This window comes from Ursus maritimus, unplaced genomic scaffold (genome assembly GCF_017311325.1).
Source record: "Ursus maritimus isolate PB19 unplaced genomic scaffold, ASM1731132v1 scaffold_15, whole genome shotgun sequence".
Lineage (NCBI taxonomy): Eukaryota > Metazoa > Chordata > Mammalia > Carnivora > Ursidae > Ursus > Ursus maritimus.
The window spans coordinates 38,743,952-38,771,160 of NW_024423897.1; the positions used below are offsets into that span (position 1 = coordinate 38,743,952).

General features: G+C 44.0%; 1 protein-coding gene across 2 annotated transcripts in view; it reads left to right on the forward strand.

Annotated features, from left to right (window-relative positions):
* Positions 1 to 25,751, forward strand: part of MTMR12 (myotubularin related protein 12) — a 65,868-nt gene extending 40,117 nt beyond the window's left edge. Inside the window, exons 8-16 of one of the 2 annotated variants that reach the window (XM_040630516.1) lie at positions 2,200 to 2,275; positions 8,347 to 8,453; positions 9,638 to 9,762; positions 11,367 to 11,445; positions 12,883 to 12,953; positions 15,274 to 15,446; positions 18,286 to 18,453; positions 19,405 to 19,566; positions 22,819 to 25,751. In XM_040630516.1, the coding sequence (XP_040486450.1) occupies positions 2,200 to 2,275; positions 8,347 to 8,453; positions 9,638 to 9,762; positions 11,367 to 11,445; positions 12,883 to 12,953; positions 15,274 to 15,446; positions 18,286 to 18,453; positions 19,405 to 19,566; positions 22,819 to 23,388 (1,531 nt within the window). In that variant the 3' untranslated portion in view covers positions 23,389 to 25,751. The remainder of the gene's footprint in view (positions 1 to 2,199; positions 2,276 to 8,346; positions 8,454 to 9,637; positions 9,763 to 11,366; positions 11,446 to 12,882; positions 12,954 to 15,273; positions 15,447 to 18,285; positions 18,454 to 19,404; positions 19,567 to 22,818) is intronic. The other variant, XM_040630517.1, reaches the window with a different exon arrangement.
* Positions 25,752 to 27,209: the final 1,458 nt, after the last annotated feature.

A 27,209-nucleotide genomic window follows, 5' to 3' on the forward strand; every position in this document is an offset into this window, starting at 1 on the left:
TCTGTAGAATGAGCCTCTGGGGAAGGAGCAGAGACTCAGGGCTAAACCCACTCCCACAGGTAGCTCTCCTGTGAAGGCTGAGAAGCTGTGCTCTGTTGGTAAGTGGACAGCTGGAGCCCCGCTGCTTCCTCAGTCACCCCGGGATTTACATGCAGATGGTGATTCAGTGGGTGCGAGGTTCAGCTGGAGATATGTGCTCTCCAGGTGATGCTGCCACATACTTGGAGTAGCAGGATCTTCTAGAACAACAGCTGTTATCCTCCTTGTACACGGGGAGCTTTGGAGCTTTGTTTTTTTTTTTGTTCAAGCTTCTGATACTTAATAGTTCTGGGCGGGGGGGAGCCTGGACATAGGGAGGTTTTTAATCTTCCTATGTGATTTTAATGGGCAGCCTGAGTTCATTGATTTGTGAAGAGATGTTTTCCGGTGTGGGGGGGTTGTTTGTTTACTTCAGTGATAACACCTGAAGAAAGGATACCTTACCACCTGTGCATTAAAGCTGACTTATAAGAAAATATTCTCGACACATCAAACTTCAAAAGCCAAATGATTCTTAACAGTTTTCATGGTTTGAAGTATCTTGTCCTTGACCAGTGTTTTCCAAACCTGATTCTACGTTATAATATAATGAGAGCTTTTTCTTTTTAATTACCCGTAAGATTTTTTTAATGGAAAATTTAAAGCAGTATGAAAGAAAAGAGAATATGAGAATTCCCTTTTACCCATCACCCCCCTTCAACACTTATTAACTCATGCCTAATCCTATTTTCTCTGTGCTTCCCTTGGATTATTTTGAAATAAATCCCAGACCTTCTCACATTTCATTCATGAATTTTTTGGCGTACATCTCTAACAATTAAGGACTTTTTTATAAATATAACCATAAAACCATTATCACACTTTTCAAATTTAACATAAAAACCCTCAATATCATTCAGTAACATAAGTTAGTGTTCAGAAATTTCCCCATTGTTTTTATAAATTTTTAGAACAATTTTTCATCTTTTTATCCATTTTATCATTAGTGGAGATTCAATGAGGTTGATATCTTGTAATTGATTGGTAGGTTTCTCAAGCCTCTTAATCTGTAGATCCTCCCACCATTATTTTCTTGCAATTTATTTTAAGAAACCAGGCTATTTTCTGATTGTTTCCTATAATCTGGATTTTGCTGGTGTTTAAAATGGTGTTCCATTCCCTATGGATTGATTAAATGTAGGGACTTGATCACATTCAAATTCCAGCCTCTTCAACCTAGAAAGTCCATCTGTCCCACCCATCACCTGATACTTACAGGACTTATTTCAAACATGCAGTATGCATACGGGTGCCATCTGACTATTTTCCATTGTAGTTCTTACACCATAGACACCTTCTAATTTCCCCTGGAGCTTTATTTCAGGCTCTTTGAGTGAAAGGGTTTTCCAGTCCACAGTGATGTATTTGCTAACTAGAGGAAGAGGTGGTGTCTCTGTATATCTCTGATCTTTGCAACTCTGCAAACCTAACTTGCCCACTTCCTACCACTTAACAAGTTATTTTTAGAACCTAAATTTTCTCATATAGAAACTGAACTCATACTGGTTGGGTTCAGGTCATAGCTCTACTAATGCTTACTAGTTGTATAACTTGTGAAGGGCCTTAGTGGTGCTGTCTGTTTCTCTATCTGTGAAATGGAATAATAGTAGTACATACCTCATAGAGTTGTCGGGAGGATAAAATGAATAATTTGTATTAAGAAATTCAAGTGTGGCATACAGGAAGCACTTAAGTGTTATCAGAATGCTTGATAAAATGTCTAGGCAGCAGTCATTGTAACTATTGGTTTTTATATTAGTCTGACTGAAAACATGGGTGCTTAATTGCCACTACGTGATGAGAAAGATCACTCCCAATTTTGGAATTCATATGCTTATATGTATCATATGTTCCAGTCCCCTCATTTCATGGATGAGGAAACAGACCCAGAGAAGTGAGGTAGCTTACTTAGGGTCACACAGAATTAGGGGCAGAGCTGGGATTTGAACCCAGAGTCCCAACTGATTTGGCCAGAGATAGTTCATCTGCACTTGTTCTTCTTAAGAGGAAATAAGGTTCATGTCCTACCACTCTGTTTCGCTTCCTCAGTTTATTAAAGTTGAGCTTTCATATTTAGTGAATTACTCCAGTACTAAAACTGATGACATCTCTTTCTTCTAGATTGCCAGCATACTTTGTTGTCCCCACCCCTCTTCCCGAAGAGGATGTGCGATGCTTTCAGGGTCGTGGCATACCAGTAAGTACATCTGGAAACCGTAATAGCCATGGGTTGCTCATCAGCCCATTCTGGCAAATTATTCTATTTAAAGCCCTTGGCTTTAGTCCTCCATCCAAAAGTGATCCAGAAATATCTCAGGGGATCACTAAAAGAGTCTCTCAGACATGAGACTCCCTGGGACAGCTCTAAAGTTTTCACAGATGCAGTAGACTTTTTAGTAGAAGCATCTTAGGGATTAAAGAGGATTACAGATCTGCCTAGTGTTGAAAGCCAGCCTGATTTTACACCTGAAATCATTTTGAGGCTGAGTCCCCCCACTCTGAGGGTAGTAGGGTTTAAGATTCTTTTTGGCCCCACTATTAATTTTTGAGTGGGTATGTCCATGTTTTCCCCCAGAGACAACATGGAGAGTTTACTTAGTTTTCACAGAATAGACTGGGATGGGAGCCATATTTAATGTGTCACTGATCAAAGAAAGCAAGACTCTGGCAGTTGCTCCAGTTTCTAATTGGTGGTTGGGGTTGCCAAGCCTTCAGGGAATTTAGTAAGGAATGAGTATTACAGATAAATGCTGTACTGTGCACATGGCTTGTTCACGAAAAAGGTCACTCCTGTATGGGAGGCGAGATGTTTAATCAGGGGTCCCATGCCCAGAAGCCCATGTAGGCAGGGCAGGTAATGAGCATGGGCTTTGCAGTGAATCAGAGACCGTCCACCTGAGTTAAAGGGAAGGCTGCTTTCTCTGCCAGCTGGTTTGTGCCATGTGGATATATGGGCCTGGTCTTGCCAGATATCCTGATTTCTCAGAAGTCAGAGATAGCGATTTTTGTGTGAGTTGTGATTTTCCCCAATTTCTAAATGTATGCAACTGATTCAGATGTTTAAAAAATAGGTCTTTGGGCTAGAGTTGGCTCATGCCCACTAGTTTGTAACCTTTGATTGAGAGCAGTGGTTCTCATACTTTCTGAACTCAACACTCTACTCTAAAAAGTTATTGAGGATTTCAAAGACTTTTCGTTCATCTGGATTATATTGTTTGATATTTGCCATATGAAAAATTAAAACAAAAATTTTATTTTAGCAATAAACATCACATGTTAGTGTAAATAACATATTTTTTGTGAAAACTATTGTTCAAAACAAATAAAAACACGTAATAATAGCAGTGTTTACATTTTTAAAAATAGAAAACCAGTGGATTCTTACATCTGCCTCTTTCATTTAGTCTGCTGTAGTATGTTAGGGTTTGGTTGAAGTACATGAAGAAAATCCAGCCTCAGATCTATATTTGGGAAAGGGAGGAATATTTGTTTACCTTTTCAGATAATTCAGAATATTGTTCTTTGATGGTACACCAAAAAAAAAAAAAAGGAGAGAGAAGTGTTGGTTTCATCAAGGTTAATTGCAATAAGGAATCTGAAAGCATAATCAATGAATTTTTCATTCTTTGCTAAATTAAAATCCACGGGGTCTGTCTTGTACTTGGAATAGATTTTTTTTTTTAAGATTTTATTTATTTATTTGAAAGAGAGAGAGAGAAAGACAGCTAGCGAGAGAGGGAACACAAGCAGGGGGAGTGGTAGAGGAAAAAGCAGGCTCCCAGCGGAGGAGCCTGATGCGGGGCTCGATCCCAGAATGCCAGGATCACGCCCTGAGCCGAAGGCAGACGCTTAACGACTGAGCCACCCAGGCGCTCCTGGAATAGATCTTAAAACATGCATGATTTTATGACCTTATATAGTGGTCATTTGGAAAGTGTTGGTTCATGGGGTTATACAGAGCGTCCAAATATTAGCATGTTTCCTTATATAAAAATCACATTCATTAACATCACCCTTGTCTCCTCAGAAAAATCTGTTTTGGGAAGCTGGCTAGCTAGAGGCAGAGATTAGTTTTCCACAGTTCTAATTTTTGCATGAAACTTCAATTTTTATCATTTGCAACAATTTGTCAGTTGTCTTCCTTGAAGTGATAGGGTCACTTCATTCTTTTTTTTTTTTTTTTTTTGAGGATGAACACCCAGTGTTTGACTCTCACTTATTCTTTCAATTCCCTGAAGAGAGCAGCTAACTCACCTCTCACCTCAGTCACATGAGTGCTTTTTCTCAAGATAAACACTGTACTTCAGTGCTTACTTCCCACTGCATCACATCATTTATAAAGCGTGCTAATATTGAATATTAACCTGTAATGGTCAAGATTACTAAAACTAGTAATTTTTGGTCCTCCATTAAGGACATTCTCAATAAAACTTTTTTTTCCCTGCAAGCGTGTGGCCGCGAAGAATACAGTCATGATCAGTGCCATCTGGAGCAGTGCCTTGCCTAGTGCAAAGGCACCCGCAGTTTGACCCACCAGGGCTTTGACACCATCTGTGCAAATGTCAACACAGTGAAAAGGACAAGTACCTCTTAGGATTCTCAGACCACCTGAAGGGGTCTTGGGACCGCACCCCCCCCAGTCTATATACATTTTGAGAATCACTGTTTTAGAAGAATGAAAATGACGGCCTTCATTCTTTAGCCTTTCAGAGATGAATCGAGGAAAAGAGGGTGAGCTCTCTGGAAAGAAACAAAGATGAATTGTTTACACATGTGCGAATAGGCTGCCTTTCTATCCAGCGTTGAAATTTGGGTACTGTGTTCTAGCCAGGCCTTGAGGCAGAGAAGTAGAAAATGTTCTGACGAGACCTGAGTGGGGAGCCAGCAACATAACTTTGATAGAAACAATAGGAAGGAGATATGTCCTGAAAGTTGTTAGTGGAGTTTGCATGAATGGACAACAGAGGAATATTATACAAGATGGAACTGATGCATTTACCCAGGGAACACAGAGCTCTCAATACACATAACATAAAATTTACCATTAGTGGCATTAAGTGTATTTACAGTGTTGTGCAACCATTACAACTTGCCGGTTGCAGCATTTCCATATCTCCGTGCTTTTTTACGCTGACTTTCAGCTAGTGTGTTTTTTCTTGCCTTTACGTATTTTCGGTGAAGACCTGCATCATTTGTAGGTTCAGTCATATCCCTGCTGCCGTTCTAGCGACTTGGGCCTCCTCTACCCTCTGCTCTTCTCCAACCCCTGCGTATTGATCTTTTTTGGCCTGTAGGGCTAGTGAACATTGCTAAAGATCATTGAAACTGAACCGCAGAGTGTTACTGAATGGGATACATGAAAGCCATATGTTACCTTGCCTCGGTTGGGCCTTTCTTCTGCTCAGCAGTCTGTTGTTTAACTCCTTTTGGATCATTCTTCCCTAGGGCTGGTATAAGCCATTTCTTCATTCTCTTTAAGTTTGTAATTCCATTCTTAACTTTTGTACTGAGAGACGATGTTTCCCCTCCTTCTGTGGATCCTGGACAACCTGTGACAAGACCTCCCTTGGCTTTCCCCTTCACCTCCTATTGTTTTTCTCTGTGCTTCTGTTTCCTTCTCCTGAATCTAAACAGCTGGATGGCTCTTGATCTCATCTGCCCTTGTTTTGTCAGGCGCCTGTTTTCATCAGCCTTCCCCCCGCCCGTGGATCTTTCCTGGTGTTCCACTCTACCTGAAGGCACGTTCAAGCCTCCCCTAACGTGAAGAACCTCCTCGTTAAAGAGTTAAGCTGCTGTCCTGTGCTCCCTCCCAGTACTGACAAACATCTTTAAAGACTTGTACTAATTTTCCCTCCTGACTCTCGTCTCAATTCTTCTCGCACCGTGACTTTTACCCCCTACTCCACAGACAGACCCTCCAGAAGTCATCGGGCCTTGTGCCTCCCCACTCCCCTGTACTAGTACTGCAGTTCTGACAATGATTATGGTCTTGGCCTTTTTTGTTTCTAAATTCTTGTCTTGCTTTGGACACACTGCGCTTTCTTGGTCCTCTGACCTCCTTAATAGTTCCTTCCTTCTTCACTGCTTTCTAGCGTCCAGTTGTAGATACTCCCCTAAAGCTCTGTCTTGGGCTCTATTAAGGGAGATACCTTAAGATGTATCAAATAATGAATAATTTCCCCTCTCCTTTTTAAAAATTAAACAGGATTAATAAGCCGTGATTCTTGTCTGTTATCAAGACATTTATTACTAAGACACAGAAATTACACGTATTACAATAAGAGAAAACATGCTTTTTGTTAAATTCCAATGAGAAGTCTGTCTTTGACTAAGAATTTTGCTTGTTTTCTATTTATTTTTTTAAATAGAGAACAGTAAGGGAATTGCCTCAGATGAGATAAGTGTGGTTGTGCCCTCAAAAGAAAATAAGTTATTAACGTCTGAATATCACCAAGAGTCAACACTTTCTACTCCAGGAGAAGAGAGAAAAAGAATAAAGGACACATAATTTCTTAGAACCTGTCACCTGGTCATAGCTAAGAGTGTCTCTCCCCTTTATCCAAGTTAGCTGCACCAACTAGGGACACAGGATTGCTTGGGCATTCAAAGTACCGTCACCCTTGGCAGAGGGCTAGAAACTGTGCTGGTTTCTGTACATTGCTTAGCATGTACGTTGGAAAAGGGAGAGGGAGGACAGCAAAGGGCCCTTTGATTTGTCTCAGTGTCCTAACACTTCCAAACTCATTTTAAATCTTAAAGAGTCAAAGTACGGCTTGGTCCTGAGAAGGGGAATCATTGCTTTTTGGCATTCCCTAGGACAGTTCAGTGTTCCTCTGTCCTCACTCCCTGGGTGGGGTCATCGTCTCTTCTATGTCAGCTGGCAGCCAGCTGCCATGTCCACAACCCCAGTCTGGCCTTCCCCTCCTAAACTTGTAACCCTCATCTAATGTGCCTTCTGGATATCTGAACGGGTGTCCTATTGGCACTGGACACCTAATACATCCAGGACTGATTCTGTCCTCTTCCCCTGAAACCCCAAACCAGTTCCGCCTCCTGGCTTTCCAGGTGTAGTGCAGAGTGTCACCTGGACTGTGTGCTTCTCTTGAACCTTGTGGCCCCAGCGTCTGCTGCTATCATGGCTGGTGTATGGTTTATACCATTCCTTGCAGATGAGTAGTGAAAGGTACCATCTCTGTGTAGCAGAATTATAAAAGGCACCTTCTTCTCTAGGTTAACCTTTGAGCTAAGGCTGAGGACTCGCTTATTAGCAGAGCGGTGGCTGGCCTCTAGCCATTATCACCCCTCAATTAGGCCTATATGGGGCTCAAAGTCCATAACTGTACTCACCTGCCCCAACCAGCCTTGCCCTCTACTCCGTGCTGGGCTGTACTGACAGATTACTTTGTCCCAAGATCAGTCCTCATTTCCTTTCATTCTTGCAAAACAGAGCAAACAAACAAAACCTCCCACTGTAGCCAGAAAAGTGCCTGAACGCCTGAACCTGTCACTAATGGTCATTCATATGATTTCTTCCTCTTTTGCCTTCCCTTTGTTCCTTGAAATTCTGTTCTCTACCACATCCTGCCTTTTATTATGTTTGTAATTGTATTTCCCTTTTGAGAGTATAAACTCCTTGAAGATAGACACATGTCTTAGCCCTTTTCCCATTGTCTTTACGTAGCGCACTGCCTTGCATGTACAGGTCTTCTGTGTTGAATAGCCAGCTTCCCCTCTTTCTAGTGTGAACTTTCTGGTGACAGGAGCTGCCCTCTGCTTGCCATTCGGCCTCGTCGGAATGCTGCAACTCGGAGTGCAGCTTGAGGAGGTTATTTGGAGTCTCTAAGCCTCAGTTTCTTGCTGTTGATGGGGTTAAGGATCTTACCTTTCTCAGCACGTGACTGAGAATCAAATGGGTTAGTTGACATAAGAGGCCTGAGCGAGTAAGCTGCGCTCTAGTGAGATCTGCCGTGCTGATAATGGTGGTGACGCCATCGTCTAGGCTCCCAACACTGAAGCCACGTCAAAAGATGTACATTAGACCATAAGCAAGGCTGAGTGTGACTATCTAGACCTGGTTTGTTTTGTTTTAAGACTAAATCCGTGTTTTTCACTGTACATAACTACTCTTTGGCTTCACAAAATTGAATACATCCAGCCATGTCTTAACTGAAGTGAAACATTTCCCTGTATGTATTTAAATGCTAAGCTTACCTGTCTCCTGCTGGATTGTGTATGTTATAGCTGAAAAACCTTTATTCCCCTTTGCAGATATGGTGTTGGTCCTGCCACAATGGATGTGCCCTTTTGAAAATGTCAGCACTGCCCAAAGAACAGGATGATGGCCTTTTACAAATCCAAAAGAGCTTCTTGGATGGGTCAGTACTATTCTACATTTTGTTACTGGCTAGCTCAGCTCTTGTTTTCCCAGAAGCAGGGAACAGCTTTTTTTTTTTTTTTTTTTTTTTTGAAGATTTTATTTATTTGAGGTAGAGCAAGAGAGAGAGAAAGTGAGCACAAGTGGGGGGAGCGGCAGGCAGAGAGAGAAGCAGGCTCCCCATTGAGCAGGGAGCCCGATGCAGGGTTGGATCCCAGGACCCCAGGATCATGACCTGAGCCAAAGGCAGACGCTTAACCAACTGAGCCACCCAGGTGCCCCAGGAGCAGCTCTTAATAGTATGTTCACCCCTGTTTACCTGCTGACAACTTAGTGCTCAGGAATACCACATAGAATGATGGGTTTTTGTTTGTTTGTTTTTAAGATTTTATTTATTTATTTGAGAGAGAGAGAGCAAGCACAAGTGGGAGAGGAGCAGAGAGAGAGAACAGACTCCCCGCTAAGCAGGGAGCCTGATGCAGGACTTGATCCTGGAACTCTGGGATCATGACCTGCTCCGAAGGCAGACACCTAACGGGTTGAGCCACCTAGGCGCCCCTAGAGTGTTGTTTTTAATCATTTTGAAAGGAGTGTCATGTGGCTGGTTCAAATGGTAGAGGACGCCCCTCTTGTGAGTTCGAGCCCCACACTGGGAGTAGAGATTACTGGAAAAAAATAAACTTTAAAAAAAGTTAACTTTGAAAGAGTCAGTATAACGTAATCATTAAAAATGTCAAGCGCATTATATTTAGAGATGCATGCCAAAGTATTTAGGGGGAAGTGGCATGATGGCTATAGTGTTGACAGTGGTCAAATCCAGGTCATGGCCTATGTCACTGTCCTTTAATACACGTTTGAAATTTTTCAAAATGCAGAAAAAAACCCCAAGTGGATGAATTAAAAACAGAAAAGAAGACGACTTTGAGGTTACATTTCCTTGGGTTCAAATCACGGCTCTGTCAGTTTATAATCTTCATAATCTTGGGCTGGGAAGTGCTCTGCACGCTTCCATTTCCACCTCTGCCTACTGGGGACAGCAGTCCTGTAGTGGCTACTTTGTCGGCAGGGATTAAATGGAAGATACCTACACACACAGATCTGGGCACATAGTAAGTGCTCAGGACAAATAAGCTATTTCTAATTCACATCTGCTCTTCTAATCTCACATTACTTTTTGATACCTAGGATTTACAAGACTGTCCACAGGCCACCCTATGAAATTGTTAAAACTGAAGACCTGTCAAGCAACTTCCTGTCGCTGCAGGACATCCAGACTGCATACTCTAAATTTAAACAGCTCTTTCTGATAGGTGAGAAGAATGCTGAGTAAAAACTTCACGTGGATCAGGTGAAAGTTGGTGCCTTTGCCCTGGGCTTTGTTGGCACCAGAGACTCGTGGCTATGAGGGTTGATGTCGTGGAGGGAAGGGGCAGGCTGGCAGCCAAGGGCCCGTGGCGTTGCCACGTCCGCCCCTCACTTTTCTCCAGGCTTTTGCCCCGCTGCCCCTTCTCGTGACCATGAACACAGGCCCACCCCTCCTCTTCTCTCTGTCCCCAGCACCCCAGTTGCCCAGATGTGAACACTGGGACTTCTTCCCTTAAAAGTTGTGGGAACGTGCAATGCCAGTGTTACCAGTGTCATTGGCTTGCTCACAGTGATTTAGAAAATGAATGGTCTGTTTGTTTTCGTTGGTGGCTTATTGAATGGACCTCCCCGCCCCCGCCCCAAGAGGAAATATCTTTTTTCTTTTCTGATTAAGAAGAAATGGACAAAGTAGGAAATGAAATATGTGCATTCCAGCCTCCCCCACTTCCCTACCCAGGCTGCCCACTATGAACAGTTTAGGACTTGAATCCAGTCTAACCAGTTCAGGTATCTATTCTCCTCATTCTTCAGAGTTTGTATTACCATCTGAAATTGGTCACCCTTACATGTAATTTTTCCTAACTTGGACTTTTTAGCCAACTAATTTAGGATTCATTCATTCAGCTGACGTTTGTGGAGTTTCCACTAAACTCACTGACTATGGAGGCATTTGAGATAAAGGTGAATATGACACCCAGGGACACAACAGTATCCACCTCTAAGGAGAATACACTCTGTTGTGTGTTATAAAATAGATTTATAAAAAGCAGGGACCTGGTGGAGAGTGATACACTGCACTAGTTTGTTGTTTTTCGTTTTTTGGGTTTTTTTGCAGATCTTAAATTTTGGGTACTCGGCGCGTTCCGAGGAACTTCTCTAGTAACAAATGGTAGAAATGACCCCTGAAGTACAGTCTCCACTGCACTAGTTGTTGCAGGACTGTGATTCTGCACTTCCGTTCTCATCTTCCAGGACTTGCAGAGGTGTCTGCCTTATCACTGATTTGAGTTTGTGACTTTGACATGTCTTAGATATCCATGAAATGCAGGGCTCTCTGTATCAAGGTGGGTGGGGGGATGGTGTAGAAGTGAGGAAGGAGAATGTGTTCATGTATTTAGGATTCCAACAGAAGCCAGGTCTCCCGCTTTGGGCTGCCTGGCATCAGAATGTATCCTGTTGCGTTTTCCACTACTAGGAACAGTATAGCCTGGGAGCTGACCATTTCTGAGTAAAACATGTTACTCTCCTTGTTAAGTTAAAAGGTGGACTGTGACTTTTTATACATACTGTGGGGCACTTTTTATTTGAGCAATAAAAATCTAAAAAATCCATTTTTGACTGCCACCCCCCTTCCAGGGGCTTATAGTTCAGACACCATTTCAGCTGAAGTCTGGAAATGTCCATTGCTTGCTAGTGGAGATCTGTGCTTGGAGTCTGCTTCAGGCCCAGGACTGACTCTCTGAACGGCACACTTGAGTAGCACAGATTTTTGGTGGCAGATGTGGAAGAGAACAGTGATCTGACTTCTTACTCTTTTTTCCTTTTTCAGATAATAGTACCGAATTTTGGGACACAGATATAAAATGGTTTTCTCTGTTGGAAAGCAGCAGCTGGCTTGACATAATCAGGTATTTCAAGCCATTCTTTTGCTCATGAATTTTATAGTTCTCTAATTCAAAGTAGTAAAACAAATTGACAAATAATTTAACCGTTAACTGTTCTTGGATCACATGTTCTATTCAGGACTCAGCTGGATTTTACATGTTATGTATTCTGTGCACATTTGATCTGAATTTATAGACATGCTACCTGCTCAGAAAGAGATCTCTGTCGGCTCTAGACTAGACATTGAAAGGCTGCAGAAAAGGGGGCGTGGCAACCCAAGATCCTAACTGAGGCAGCAGTGCCAGCCTCTGAGCAGGAACCCGGGTTGCGAAGGGGAGGGATACTGACTTTTTACTAAATACCTTTTTGAATTATGTGTCTCGTTTGTATATTCCCTATTTAAAAATGATTTCAGGGCACAATCCCAGGACCCTGGGATCATAAACTGAGCTAAAGGCAGATGCTTAACCGACTGAGCCACCCAGGTGCCCCCCTTTTTTTCATAACTTTATGGTTAATCTCAATTAGTAGTTTTGGGTTTTGGAATTAGGTTGAGAGCCCCAGAGACAGAATTATATTCCCTTCCCTACTTCATATTTTGAATAGCTCCTCTCAGTTGCCATTAAGTAAAGGAGAGGGCAAAGCGAGGCACAGAACAGAAATGATCAGGGGTGTGAGAATAGCTCTGACCCTAGGAGTCTTTTGAGGAAAGAGAAGAATTCTTCCCTTGACCTGGCACAGCATCTCTCTCAGTTCTGCCAGTGAGGTTTCTGGAACGGAGCCTCAGCCCTCCAAACCCTTATTAACAAATACATTTTGAAGAGCCTGCCACATGTCCCATAATTTGAATGTATAATTGCAAACAGTGATAAATGTCATACAGAAAAGAACCCTTCGTTATGTGGGGTGGGCAGAGAGCCAAATGAAGAGTCGGCCAGGAGAGGCGCCCCTGCAGGCAGGGAACAGCGTTGTGAAGCCCCTAGTTATAAGTAGAGAACAGTCAAAGCTGTGAAAGGGATAGTGTATACAGAGACAAAAGGGATTTCTGGGCATACTGAATCTTGTCAGCCACACTGGCGCGCCTGGCAAGTGACCTTGAATTAAATGATGTGGGCGTGCAGCATAGTTTCTGATGTGGGCATTGGCGGCTCTTACTAGACTCGGGCCAGACTCAGGCATGAGTTCTCAGTAAGAGTTTATAGTTTAGAAATCATCTAGGAATGTTTTAACATCAGTTTTGGGATTCCCTTCTGAAATTTTTCAGTTTCTAATTGGCAAATGAATGTCTTGCAGTACCTGAATAGTGTAAATGGTAATTTGCTTCTTTACTGGAGGATTTCAAGTGGAAAAACAAATGAGATCGTTTCCATTAGTTTTCAGTTTTCTGTCTCTAAACTTCTCCTCGTTTTGATACCAACCTCAGGAACTAACGCCCCTTTTCTTGTCTCTTTCCAATTTAGACGTTGCCTGAAAAAAGCAATAGAGATTACAGAATGTCTAGAAGCACAAAACATGAACGTTCTTCTTTTAGGTAATATATTTAAAGCGCAAAGAGTGGTTTTCATTTTCCTTCACTGGAGATTCAATTTCTGTATACGCAGCTTTATGGAATTGTCTTATAAAAGGAGTGAGCTAGTGTAGAAATCCTTCCCATTCTTTTCTACCCTGACCTTGGAATGCTTTGCGTTTGAGGTCAGTGTTATAGTTTAAAAATAAATCCTTCATTTAGAACTTGGCAGATCTATTTGCAGCCCAAGAAGGAATTGTTTGGTATCTTCACCAAAGCTCACATTTCCAGTGCTTTGGATTTTGTTTTATATTAACTCAGTTTGGTTAAAGTTAAAACCTTTTGATAATTCCTTTTATATAAAGAAACGCATAGATGGTTTAATTGTTATTTTTATACCTTTGTGTTTGACAACCTTGTGCAGTTGCCATAGAAACTTTGTGGATCATGATTTCCTTTTCCTCAGTGGGCTTAACTTGCTACACTTGCCAATAGGACATGAACATTCAGAATGTGTAAAAACAGGTGTAAACTGCTTTTTTTTTTAAAGGTTGTTGCTGAAATTGGTTAGATCTGAGCTAAAATATTACGTTTGCTGTTTAGAATATTTTAAACTTCTTATAGACCTGCACTTCCAGTTCAGTAGACCATCTCACACTTTCATACCCTGAAGCTTTTACCATTGCTCTGATGCGCTCTATGACTGCTGAAATTTAGCCTCTTTGGGTAGGCTGGCCATCTCACACTTTCATACCCTGAAGCTTTTACCATTGCTCTGATGCGCTCTATGACTGCTGAAATTTAGCCTCTTTGGGCAGGCTGGAAAATGTGTCTGACTGGGGCTTCTGTACCACCTGATACTGGCTCACTGACTTCAATTTGAATACATTTATTGAGCACCTACCATGTGCAGAGCTGTATACTTCTGCCTTCTAGAAGTTTACAGCCTAATGAGAGAGTTGATGTAAGCGTGTTATTGAAAAAGACCTAAGACCAGTGGCAGAGGAGTACTGAGTAACTGGTGCAAGGGAGGAGGGGGTAGATTGGGGTCTAAGAGGCAGAAGTACCCAGGGCCAGACAGACGGCACTAGTCAGAGTTGCATAAAATGAAATCTGGATCTTTGAGGTGTGAGAAGTCACTCGCTCCCAGATGGACGACTGAGTTGTCTCATCTGAAATCTCCTTTTCTAGCCCCTCTTCCTGTTACCCACACATGTACTATTAATATCCTTCAGATGCAAGAAGGAAGATGCCCTTAAAAATGAAACTTGTTTCAAAAACTGGTAGCACTCCATAGACAAAACTGTTTCTTTGAAGTCCATGTGTTCCCGTAGTTGAGACTTGTCTCCTGGGAGAGAAACAGAAGCTCAAGCCTAAGCCTGGACCTGTAGTGCCTCATGGTTACAGGATCAGAATGAGAGTTTTCATGGTGGAAACACCCACCTACTTAGAATTCATTCTCAAGTTTCTCTCCCTGCGCCGCTCCTAGCACCGTCATCCTCACGGGCATTTTTAAATAGCAGCTTGAGTTGCACTTCTTTGTGTAAAGGGGAAACCATGAGGATGTAGGCCCTAACTTTTAGGATCTGAAAACTCTAAGGCAGATGTATGGATGGTCATGTGTGCTCTTATTTGCTGTGAGTCCTAAATGCTAAACAAGTGTATGAACGGAATTTTTGTCGTACAGGTCTTGTACGGTGTGCTCTGAGGGTGGGCATGTGGTAGTAGACTGAGGAGAGTTTCTCCTCCAGGCTAGACAGAGGGAAGCAGGCACCTCCGTGCTCTCAGATAGAAACAGAAAGAGCTGTGGAGCTGGGAATAAGGGAGTCCAGAGATACCATACTTCCTCCAGAGCAGAGGGAGTGCAGGAAAGGAGCTCCGAGGTGACTCTGAGAGGCAGCCGAGCCGGGGAACAGTGGGTCCAGTGAGGACTTTTGCTTTGACACAGCAGCCGGAAGAGGTTTGAAGTAGGTCTGTGAAGCCCAGCAGGCCGCCGTCATGGGTATGGCTCTGCCCTCGTGTGGCACGCCGGGATGCCCACGTGCTGACAGTGGACTTGGCATGCCGCGTTTCATGCATTCAGTAAGCACATCCATGCTTAGTGCCAGAGTAGGCTGGAACCTGTACGAGACTGGCCAGAAGCAGCTTGTCTCTCAGTCTGAAAACACTGCCCTGTTTCCCCCTGGCCCTCTCCTTCAGGAAAGTAGGGCTTGACTGTCAGTTAGCAGGCGGACTTTGGTTTGGGGAACCCTGCCATAAACTGTGCAAGAGCAAACGCTCTGGGCGGCTTTTAATAACTTCACACTCTTCTGCCTCTTTGTACTGGTGCTGGGGCCCCTCCCAGAGGAGAACGCTTCCGACCTCTGCTGCCTCCTTTCCTCTCTGGTGCAAGTGATGATGGACCCCCACTGCAGAACCAGGGTTGGTTTCCAGAGCCTCGTCCAAAAGGAGTGGATCATGGGCGGGCACTGTTTCCTGGATCGCTGCAACCACCTCCGTCAGAGTGACAAAGAGGAGGTGAGTGTCCTCCTCGCAGATCTCTTATTTACTACCTGTCTTCAGGTGGAGGGCTACTGCTTACAAAGTAGGTGCTGAGAGCTTTACATCGGAAACCGGGGATGTACTGTATGGTGACTAACATAATATAATAAAAAATCATTATTAAAAAAAAAAAAAAACAAAGTAGGTGCTGATGGGCTTGTTAGGAAGGCTGTGTTCACTGCACCGTTTGATGACTCTGAATGCTTTAAACAGTATTGAAACCCTTACCTGAGGAAAGGGATCTTAGTGTGTTCCGATCCTTCTCTGCTAAATTGTGTGCACCAAGGGTGGATATTTATTTCATGGTGGGAATAACATCGGTTTGTAAAACTTGAAAATTAATTCAGAGAGGCTCCTACAGTTTCCGTTAACTTAGTCTTTGCAAAAAAAAAAAAAAAAAATCCGCTATATAAGTTTCTTACAGAAAATACATAACACATGAATCTTTTCAGAATAAAGCATGGGGTTATGTTAATGCCATCATTACCAGGACCTTATCGGCTGTGTATGTCCGCTGTGAACACAACCTCTTCTGCTTCTGGCCATGTGAATTGCTCCACACCTCGACCCTGAGTTCAAGCGTCGGAGAGTTTGCTTTGTAGTTTAGTTAGCCCCCAAACTGTGGTGTACTTGTCTCAGCTGCAGCTGTGCAGACTCCTTTGGCTGCAGTATTAATGATTGTAGAAGGTAAAATGAAAACAGCTGAACTTTCTTTAATTAAGTCACCTGTGAAGTTCCTGTATTCTAGGAGCATGACTCATGGCTGTTCTTACTCCAGATAATAAATGTGTCTGTGGTGGGAACAGCTTGGCCAGCGTGCTGTGGGAATAGAGGGCCATGGTTTCTGCCTTCCAGGTCTTGGTGTGTTCCTGGAAGACCCCAGCTTCTCAGCTAGGCCTTGAGGTTTTTTTCAGGCCTGGTCTCTGCTCATCTGTGTCCTATCAAGCTGAATGGAAATCACCATTTTCAGTCTTAGAATGGACTTTGCCTTTCTGAGGAACTTTGCAAGCTTAATGGGACTCAAATAAGATGATGGGCAGAGAGAGCTGATACTTTGTGGGGAAGACTATATTTTGGATATCTTGAGAAAGTTAGAACTGACAGGTACTGTGTCTGTGGGGAATAAGTCCAAGAGCAGATCCAGCCTGATCTGCTTTCACCCAGCCTTTGGAGAAGTCACCCAAACTGAGTCCATCTTCCTGACTCTACAGTAAGGTTCAGATATTTTCCACTCTGTTTAAATGATACATTGAGCAGAAAATGAGGTGTGAAATAAAGTTGCCATATAGGGGCGCCTGGGTGGCTCAGTCAGTTAAGCATCTGTCTTCTGCTTGGGTTGTGATCCCAGGGGCCTGGGATCGAGCCCACATCAGGCTCCCTGCTCTGCAGGGAGCCTGCTTCTCCCTCTGTTTGCTGCTCTACCTGCTTGTGCTCTCTCTCTGTCAAATAAATAAAATCTTTAAGAAAAAAAATATAAAAATAAAGTTGCTATATAAACATTTCTTAGCATCTCAACATCAACATGTTGGAGTTGTTGGTTTTTCTTTTTCTTCTAATATGTGACGACTTTTATTTCATTTCTTAAAGTTTTTAAATTTGTTTTTATTTTTAAGTTTTTAAAATTATTTTTATTAAATATTTATTTATTTGAAGGGTGGGGGCAGAGGGAAAGGGGAGTGAGCAGCCCAAGCAGACTCCACACCAAGCAGGGAGCCTGACCTGGGGCTTGGTCCCACGACCCCGAGATCAGGACATGAGCCGAAACTAAGAGTCAGTTGCTTAACTAACTGTGCCACCCAGGTACCCCAGTTTCTTAAATTTTTAAAATTATATTTTTATACTTGAGTTTAGTTGACACCATACTGAAGTTTTGGGGTTTTTTCTTTTTTTAAAGATTTTATTTATTTGACAAAGAGAGACAGCGAGAGAGGGAACACAGGCAAGGGGAGTGGGAGAGGAAGAAGCAGGCTTCCCGCCGAGCAAGGAGCCCGATGCGGGGCTCGATCCCAGGACCCTAGGATCATGACCTGAGCCGAAGGCAGATGCTTAATGACTGAGCCACCCAGGCACCCCTCCTCTCTTCTGAGCTACATGAAGTGTGGGCAGTCTTCATAAGGTAGAGGCCGTGATATGGCTTGTCTTCCCACCAGTCAGGGTCACTGGCACTCAGAAGGATAAACATTTTGTGAATGACAAAGCTCCCTAGGAAAACTATCTCTGCCATTAAAGGGCTTGCCTCTGGGTAGCTAATAAAAGAGGCTCTCAGTTTAAAAAATCTGTACATTTGTGAAAAAAGCTTAGAAACTCACCTTTGCTGCTTCTGCCTTCTTTCCCGTCCTCTTTCTCTTCTGCACCGTCTTTGTGGGGAGTGGGAAATGGAATATTGACAATTCAAAATATTTGAGTAGTTTTTTGGTACTATAATATACAAATGAGAAGAATGGAACTCTTTTCGGGAGAGATAACAGTTTCGCTTAACTGGGGTTCAAAGTGCTCCCTATCATCAGAATCAGGTGCAAATGCTCATCTGTCCATGCTTGTTCAGTACTGAGATTTTACAGATTTCATCTTTGAGATGTCTTTTACATAGATCAGTACTGCCGAGTACTGATATTAATGGTAGATACAGGCGTGCAACTTCAGTTGAGCTTATTCATTGCTTGGAATGGGATGGCATCTGCTGTTTGTTTCCCAGAGAGCGTAGTGCCCAGAAGTGGTTATTCCACAACTGTTGAGACGGCCGCCCCTGAACTCGGGACAGCTGGCCTTGGGCTTCTAGTGCCTGCTCAGTAATACGTGTCTTGTTTTCACATAGGTTCCTGTGTTCCTGCTTTTCTTAGATTGTGTCTGGCAGCTGGCACACCAGCATCCCCCAGCATTTGATTTCACGGAGACGTACCTGACTGTGTTGTCAGATAGTCTGTACATACCTATTTTTAGCACCTTCTTCTTCAATTCGCCTCATCAAAAAGACACTAACATGGTAAGAGTCCCTCTTAGGAACTTGTGCATTAAAGAAGCCCCAACTCACAAGTAGATTGCAGTAGTTTTGATGATAAAAATATTTGTGTAATACTATATACTGGGCCCTGTTTTGAGTGCTTTCTGGGGATTGATAATTCTTACAGCACCCTGTGGGGTCTGCATTCTTACCCTGAGGTGCTGAGGCACTGAGAGGATGAGTAACTGGCCCAACGCCACACAGTAAATATTGGAGCTGGGAGAGCAAGTGCTGGAGCTGAGGAATTAAGCAAAATTAAACGTCGTTCATTGTAAAGATGGTCAGCCTTCTCTTCCATTTACCTGATGCCTGGAGTTACTCTGAAGAAAATGGAGATGAGGCAGAGCAGGGAAGCTAGGCTTTTACTTTCCATCTTAAACTCCCTTTAGTCTCCCTTGAGGCCTCGCTCCTGTGAGTTTTACTTTCTAACCAGGCTAAATGCCTCTGGCCGGCTTTCTGCTGGCCCGCAGGTTTGCCTGAACTGGCCCTTTGGGAGCGGTTTTACCAAATTCCTCGGTGAAGTGGGGCACAGAACCTGGGCTTCCGGTCACACAGCCTCAGTTCCAGATCCCAGCCTCATCACTCACCAGCTTCAAGACCTCAGGCAGTTCACCTCAGTTTTCTGAGCCTCAGTTTCCTCAAATATAAAATGTGAGCAGTAGTGACTTCACAAGGTTGTGGTGAAAGTGCCTATCAGCGGCTGGCACGTGGCCCACTGGAAAATAATGTGACCGTCTTCCCTCTCTCCCTTCCCACCCAAAGCCTTAAGTGAACAACCACGGACAGCCGCAGCCTTTAAAAAAGGAGGAACCCGTGAGTGTTTGGTCTCAGGGCAGGGCAGGAGCGCCCTTCCTGGTGCGTGTCTCTCAGCATTGTGGGCTTGCTCTCCTCAGCCCCCCTGGAAGCCGTCGTGACCTGTGCTTGTTTTGGCAGGGTAGGGAAAGCCAGGATACACAAAGCAAGCCTTTGAATCTGCTCACCGTGTGGGATTGGTCCGTACAGTTTGAACCCAAAGCCCAGATGTTGCTCAAAAACCCTCTTTATGTGGAAAAGCCAAAACTGGACAAAGGCCAGCGGAAAGGAACGCGTTTCAAAGTAAGATGACCACATGTCTTACCCCCTTCATCTGCCCAGAGATCCCCATGTATGCAAGGAGAAAAGTTACATATAGATTCTGTAAACAGTCTGCAGAGTCAAGGTTTGTGGTGGGCAAACTGTCAGGGCCCGTGAGAATCATTTGCTTTCAGCACATCGGCCTTCGCCTTGATGAGACATGGCCATTTGCTGAATGTCCCTGGGGATGTTACTGCCAAGACAGTTGTGCTGCATGGGATCATGGGTACCCCCTGCCTGAGTGTGGTTAGCAGCGTGAAAGGAGCATTGATTGTGGGTTTTGCTCTGTCTGTACTGGTTCGGGTCTTCAATAGCAAGACCTTCTTTCATGAGCTGTATCTACAGTTTGCTCTTTTCGGGACTGCACAGTCTCCAGTGCCGCTCCCCCCCTGTACTGACGTAGCACAAAAGCAGCCGCAGACGGCACGTAAGCAGATGGGCATGGCTGTGTTCCAGTATTAACAAAAATAGGCCCTGGGCCTGATTGGGCCATGGGCTGTCCTTTGCTGACCCATGCTATAAACCAAAAATGTCACATTATTGGGATATCCCTTCAGATATTTGTTACTGATCGTAAGTTATTAAAACCCCCAAGTTCCCTAGATGAGAAATGATTTCCATGCCATCTCTTAGCTCTGTCTCCTGGCCTGGAGTTTCCCCCCACCAGACCCCACAAAAGGGAAAGCGGTGGTGGTGAATCCCAAGTCAGCATGTGTCTCTGCCTTCTCCACTGCCCTACTTCTGATCCTACCTGCTGTCCAGGGAGCCTGGCCTGTCCTGGTGTGGGAGGTGCTCCATTCTAAAGAGGCTTGGGGGCCGGCCAGGTGAGCCAAAACCCGCATTGGCAGAAGATGCCAGCTGCTGAACAACTTAGAACTGTTGCTTTACTCTTTCAAGGGTCCTCAGGGCCGGGGTGGATGTTTCCCCTCCCAGTTTAGTCTTTTTCCTGCCAGCTGGACCAGAACTGCCCTGAGCTCCAGAACAGCCTGGGCAGAGGTCAGTTTTTCCTCAGTGTGCTGTGCCCCCTGGTGGCTGCATGCACACTTCTCACCTGTTCACCATCTCAGAACCGCCCTGGGCCAGAGGGGCAAGGGACCTCAGAGACAGGTGAGGCCTAATCCCATATTTTGCATGGGAGGAAACTGAGGCTCCACCTTGCAAGACTGGATTTCATTTCTGTGCTCAGATCCAGTTTTTCTTAATGTCCCTTCTCCTTGTAATCAGGAGCAAATGGTCTAGGCTCCAGGAGCTGACTGGTGCGGGAAGTTTGAGCCAGAGGGCCAGAGAATTTAGATTGTATTAGCTAAAGCAGAGTTGGAGCTGGGGCAGTTTTGAAGGAACTTTGAAGCCTTTGTGTTAGGACATCATGTGTTGGGCTTCGGGCCCCTTGCTGAGAGGGCAGATGGCCTTGGAAAAGTTCTGTAGCAAGTAAAGAGGCTGTGGCTGACCAGCATGAAGCACTTCTTTTGAATTATCATCCGAGGTGGCGGGGCCCGCTCAGGCGTGCCATGTCAACCTCAGCCTTGACCAGGCATGCCACTCCCACCCTGCCCTTCCTGAACCTGCCGTTCACTTAGGGCTTGAGAGTAGGGGCTTCCAAGACAGTGGAGTTCTGTGAAGAGCCCAGTCTCTGGAGCCAGACTGTATGTAAAACCGCGTTTAGCACTTTATAGCTGGGGTCTTTGTGTATTATTTAATCTCTGTGCCTTGGTTTCCTCGTTTGTAAAACAGGGCAGGAACAGTGACTGGGAGAATTGGCCAGGTCGATGCATGTAAAGCACTGAGCACAGAACCCGGGAGGCAGTAAATGCTCAGTGGCTGTTTGCTTCCACCTGTGTACCGTGGTCCCCCACCCCAGACTGAGTCCCTTTGACCCCTGGGGAGGAGAGAGGCCGGGTGCTGACTCCTGGCCTTTGGTGCTCCTACCCCAGCTGGGAAGTCAGAAGTCCTGGTCGGCTCTGAGTTGTGGCATTGTGACTGGTTTGGCATATATATATATTTTTTTTTTCCTTCTTTTTATATATTTATATATATATTATATAAATATATTTTAAAGATTTTATTTATTTATTTAACAGAGAGCGCACGGGCACACACAAGCAGGGGGAGTGGCAGGCAGAGGGAGAGGGAGAAGCAGGCTCCCCACAGAGCAGGGAGCCGACGTGCGACTTGATCCCAGGACCCTGGGATCATGACCTAAGCTAAAGGCAGACACTTAACTGACTGAGCCACTCAGGCACCCCTCTTCTTTATATTTTTATTGTTATTCTGTGTTCCATAATAAAGAACGCTTTTTTTCCCATAAGGAAGAACCACTGGCAGGAATATATTAGAGAGTTATAGGGCTAGCCTGCCCATAAAACTGTTGACTTCTTATTTCAATCGGACACCTCAGGAGCAAAAGAGCTGGGGAGAAACGTGTCTCCCGACATGCTGATCTCTTCGTTGGGCCTGGGGGTCCTTGTAACCTTTTACCTCTTTACCCATCTTCACAGCCCCGTCCTGGTGCTCCTCAGTTGAGAACACCTTGCTTTGGCTGCAGGTAGAATTATTGGGGAGGAAAATAATGTAAATGCTCTTACATTTTCTACTCGGCGCAGCTTGTCAGGCAAGAACATCTGGCCAATTTAGCCAGTTCCTCAAATTCCTTCTGCTACCACTTGTCTCTTTGTCCAAAAGAATCTTTATGACATAGGCTTGAACTCCCACTGGCTGCCTGGTAACCTGCAAGTGTAGTTCATTAAGCGATAAGATCTTCAGGAAGTCAGCACTGCATCCTCACAGGTGTTCAGAACATAGAAGAAACATTTTGCTCTCATCAAAAAATAAATAGACCTCATACCCAGACGTCCCTAAATCGGCAGCCTATCTTGAGTTAAACTTGTTCTTCAAAAGTACTTACTGTGTCTGGGCCAGGAGAGGAGGGAGTAGAAAGCTTCTCTTTCTGTCATAACCCACCTTTCTGCACAGTTCCATACGTGCCTGGTTTCACCGATTTGTTTATAAAAGCGATGTGCATCTAACGTTTGTATCATGGAATAAACAAGAACCCCCCCCCACCATGTTACTGCTTTTTAATGATTTTTCATTCACACAGCAGTTCTGTTTTCTCATGACTCTTGTTAAAGCAGGATTATGGCCCCCCCACCCCTGCTTTTTTGTTTGTTTTTTTGAGGAGCGATTGTAACTGCTCTCAGGCTAACCAGAGATTTTTATTTGTGTTTTCTCTCAAAGCATCAACGACAACTTTCTTTACCACTCACCCAATCTAAATCGTCTCCCAAAAGAGGATTTTTCAGGGAAGAAACAGATCATTTAATTAAAAACCTTCTGGGCAAGAGAATTAGCAAATTAATTAATTCTTCTGATGAGCTGCAAGACAACTTTCGAGAGTTCTATGAAAGCTGGCACAGCAAGCCCACGGACTACCACGGTCTGTTGCTGCCTCACATCGAGGGGCCAGAAATCAAAGTCTGGGCCCAGCGCTACTTGCGCTGGATTCCAGAAGCCCAAATCCTGGGTGGTGGCAGAGTAGCCACCATGAGCAAACTCTTGGAAATGATGGAGGAAGTTGAGCACTTACAAGAGAAAATTGACGAGAGACACCACAGCCAGGGGGCCCTTCCGGCAGAGGCCCCCTCATTGCTGAGGAGCTCTGCTCGCTTGTCCTCTTTGTTTCCATTTGCTCTGCTGCAGCGACACTCCTCGAAGCCAGTCTTGCCCACCAGTGGCTGGAAAGCTTTGGGTGATGAAGATGATCTGGCCAAACGAGAAGATGAGTTTGTGGATCTGGGGGATGTGTGAGTGTGCTCAGTGATTGTGAAGGAGGAAAGCGGAGGGCTGGGACAGGAGTCGAACACATGTGATCTCCGGCTTAGTGGAGAAGCTTACTGAAGCTTCCTGCTGCAGGGGGTGGCGAGGCATTAGTCCAGGGCTCTGTAGCAGGAATCCTGGGGCTTCAGGAAAAGAGCTGGTTCTTGTGTTTTTTTTCATGCTCCTGAAAGACTATGCAATTAAAACCATATCGCTAGTATTATTAATTGAAAGGAATTACTACTTGACCCATAATAGAACTGTGGCCATTGTCTGATGCGTAAGTATTATACAGAACCTGCAGTGGTGGGTTTACTACTCGAAAGGGCTTTGGTCAGACATTCTTGGACTTGATACTTACTTCAGATCTTTTCTGTGCCAAGATAATTTATCTGGTCGTTGGGAACAGTGTGTGTCTCTCTACCCATCTTAGTTTGGAGGAAGTTCAGCTTTATTCGATGTGTGTATGGCAAATTGAAAGACTCACATAGAGGTATTAAGATGTATGGCATTCATGTAAACCATAGCATTTTTCCTTTCTACATCCTCTTGCCTGAGAAGAGCTGGGGAAATTCCACCCTTGTCACCCATCCTGACATTTCCAGCCATCCCCCCTCCTGCATAGGCTGTGTCACTTTGTGTGAGGCTGGTGGACTAGTCGACCAGCCACACTGCCCTTTCCGTGTGCTGACAGCTCCAGGTCTCTCTGCCCACTCTGTACCCCTCGCTGCCGTCCCCCCGCACTCCCTGCTGTGGTGCACGGAGTCCCAGGATCTTGCTGCTAAATCTGTTGGTTAAACTGGGGGAATCTCTTTGGTTTGCCCAAAGGAGCTCCCATTCTTCTGGAACCTCTTCAGTGTTAGAAAGTGCTTTGCCTTTTTCTAACAGTGTGCCGAGGCTTGGGACCATTTGTGACCACAGTCCGCCGCCGCAGCCCTCACACAGTCTCCCCGAAGTCTCTGTAACCGCGCAGACACGAGCAGTGTCACTTCTGAATGTGGCTTTCATAGGGAAGCCACGAAGCAGGAATATCAGAGGTGATGGTTCTCCTACAGTACCTCAACGATTTAAAAGCCATAGAAGAAACTTGATTATGCCTGGTCACCTTGGACCTGCTGTCTAATGGTATATATATTTTTAAATGCAGGAAAGTACACTTTTAAGGACCAGTTTTTTCTTTCTCAGTGGAACCCTGTTAAATCCCACAAAAGGAAGGGGGAAAACTAATGTTAGAATGTTTCAAACTGAATGTTTGCCTTTTATATACATTTGCTCTCCAGTATAGATCCCGATTTGAATGCTACATGTTTAGAAAAAGTTCAGTTGCTTGAGGGCAATAAGAAATTTTGAAACTATCGACAAAGAAGTTTCTCAGTTTGCACTGAATTGTCTTTTTGTATGTACAAGAAATTGCTTTGCTCTTCTCCCCGTTCCATGTTGACACATGAGCCAGGTTGGTCTGTTAAAATGACAGAGGTTGAGGAGAGGGCAGGATTCATGTATTGGGGGCCAAACGCATGTCTGGTCTTGGTTGCCTTAAGAGTCTCACTAGTGAGTTCAGTGTTAGGCTTGCAGTAGGGATTTTAAAAATACACTAGTTCATTAGCTACCTTAACGTACGTTCTGTGGGCCTTCTTAAACTAGCACTAACCTCCACTTCTCTGCCCCACTGCCTCCCAAATACACTATGGAGCTATTTTTGTTACCATATTATAACGTGAATATTTATACAGTAGCCTCTTCGATCTTAGAATCTTAGTAATTTTCATTCCAAAAATGCTCGGTGTGATGCTTTACACTCCACAAAGTATGGTTTAAAGGCACAAGGTCATGGCCCTTGTCATAGCAGTTGAATGTGCATTGAAATATTTTTCTATGATTTTTTAAAAAAAAAATTACAATAGAAAAATAAGCTGTTGTAACATGTAAGGTCATGACAATTTATGTATTTATATTTGAAATCAGATTTCTATAAACTTGTATTTGTGTACAGAATTCTCAGTGGGTTTATATATTGTGACATTTTTATTCAAGATTGAGATATGGATTATGCTTAACAGTAAAAGCTGAAATGAGACCATTTACTTTGTTTAAAATGCTGCACTGTGCAAGTTTGGAAATGTACATTAATTTACTGTATATAATATCTTGAGTTTGTTTATACCTCCAAGTTTTTACACTGAAGATAAATTAGCTTTAAAAACATTCAAAACTTTTTTTTTTAAAGGGAATAAGCTGTTGGGCTATTATCTGTATAAATGTGCTTTCTATTTTCCCAATGTACATGAAAGTTTATACTTGTATCTCACTGCATCATATCTGATTGCAGAAATTAAAGCACAATTTACAAGCAATACTGTATTCAATGTGGTCGATACGTGTGGAACAATTTCATTCATTCAGTGTGTGTGTGTGTGTGTGTGTGTGTTGGGTTGAGTTCGTTGGTTAGTTGGTTGGTTGGTAGTGGTGGGGAACCAACAACCACATAAATATTTTAAATTTTAGGGGCATCTGGCTGGCTCAGTCAGTAGAGCATGCGACTCTTGATCTTGGGGTCATGAGTTTGAGCTCCACGTTGGGTGTAGAGTTTACTATAAAAAAAATAAAATTTCATGTGGGGATGAAATACTATGAAGAACAATAAAATAGGGCAAATAAAGGAAAAGGGCTTTTTAAATATGTGGAATAAAATACTGCTACCTCTTTGCTTTTGAGGGCATATATAATATGAGAAGTCTGTTTTATTGCTGAAGGAGATCTGAGTTCAGGTAAACCGTGAAAGAGAAAAGGTTTTATTTTTCCTTCCAGAGAGGAGAAATTAGCTGGCAGAATGAGAATGGTGTGTGACGGTAGGATTTTTTTCTAATTTGTTTGGTTTAACACTTAGTAGATCGAGACCTATCACTTAATGTTTGTTGGGAGAGTTCTATTTCCTTGACCTTTCCTATCTGCCATCCCTTCCCCTTTCAGGGACAGGAGAAGATGTCCCCCTCCTCTGCTTGCCTCCTGTTATGTCTAGCCAGGCCTAGCTCCTGGTCACCAAGCCAGCTCTGAAACATCCTTGGAACTTAATAAGCCCCCATTGCTACCACATTCTTTTCATGGTTCTTCGATAACTATTAAATTCCTGAACAGTAATTAGGACCCTATAGATGAGCAGATTTTAGTCCTGTTTTCCACATTTCTTTAATAGCTCTTGGACTTTGGGTGGACTTGGCGGTCTCTTCTGATTTTGCTTGTTCCTTGGTCTCCAGGTGAGGGCAGTGGGGGGACTTGTGGGGGTGGGTAAAGAGTGGGACATACTTCATCTGATGTGAAACAGGATTGGGCAGGGGCTCCTCCATGTCACCTCCTGTGCTGGAAGGGGACTCGGGGGCAGAGGAAGCCTGGACTGCAGCCTGTTTTCCAAGCCCCTCCTGTGCTGTGGCTGAAGTTGCTCAACAGAAGGAAAGTCTCTTCAGCTGTGCTTGCTGTGCTTAAGCCCCGCTGGGGCTCTAGAGCATTTCTGAAACCAGCCTCGGGGCAGGACAGAGGGGCTGACAGGACCCTCCACCCCCCACCATTGAAGGGGCGGTCTGTATGACCATGGCCTTCCACACGCCCTTCCAACAGCCTCCCCAGCAGCAAATGCTGCCCTGAAGAATATTAGGATGGACGTGGGTGAGGGGAGATCCTGTTTGTGGTGTGGATTCCAGTGTAAGGAGGGCTGTGTATGTTGATAACCAGGCTAGCCATGGGGAAATATCGTTTTAAATATCATTTCTAGATTGAAGAGGAAAATCGTTGGAGTGGTGCTTTTATGTTTTTAAAAA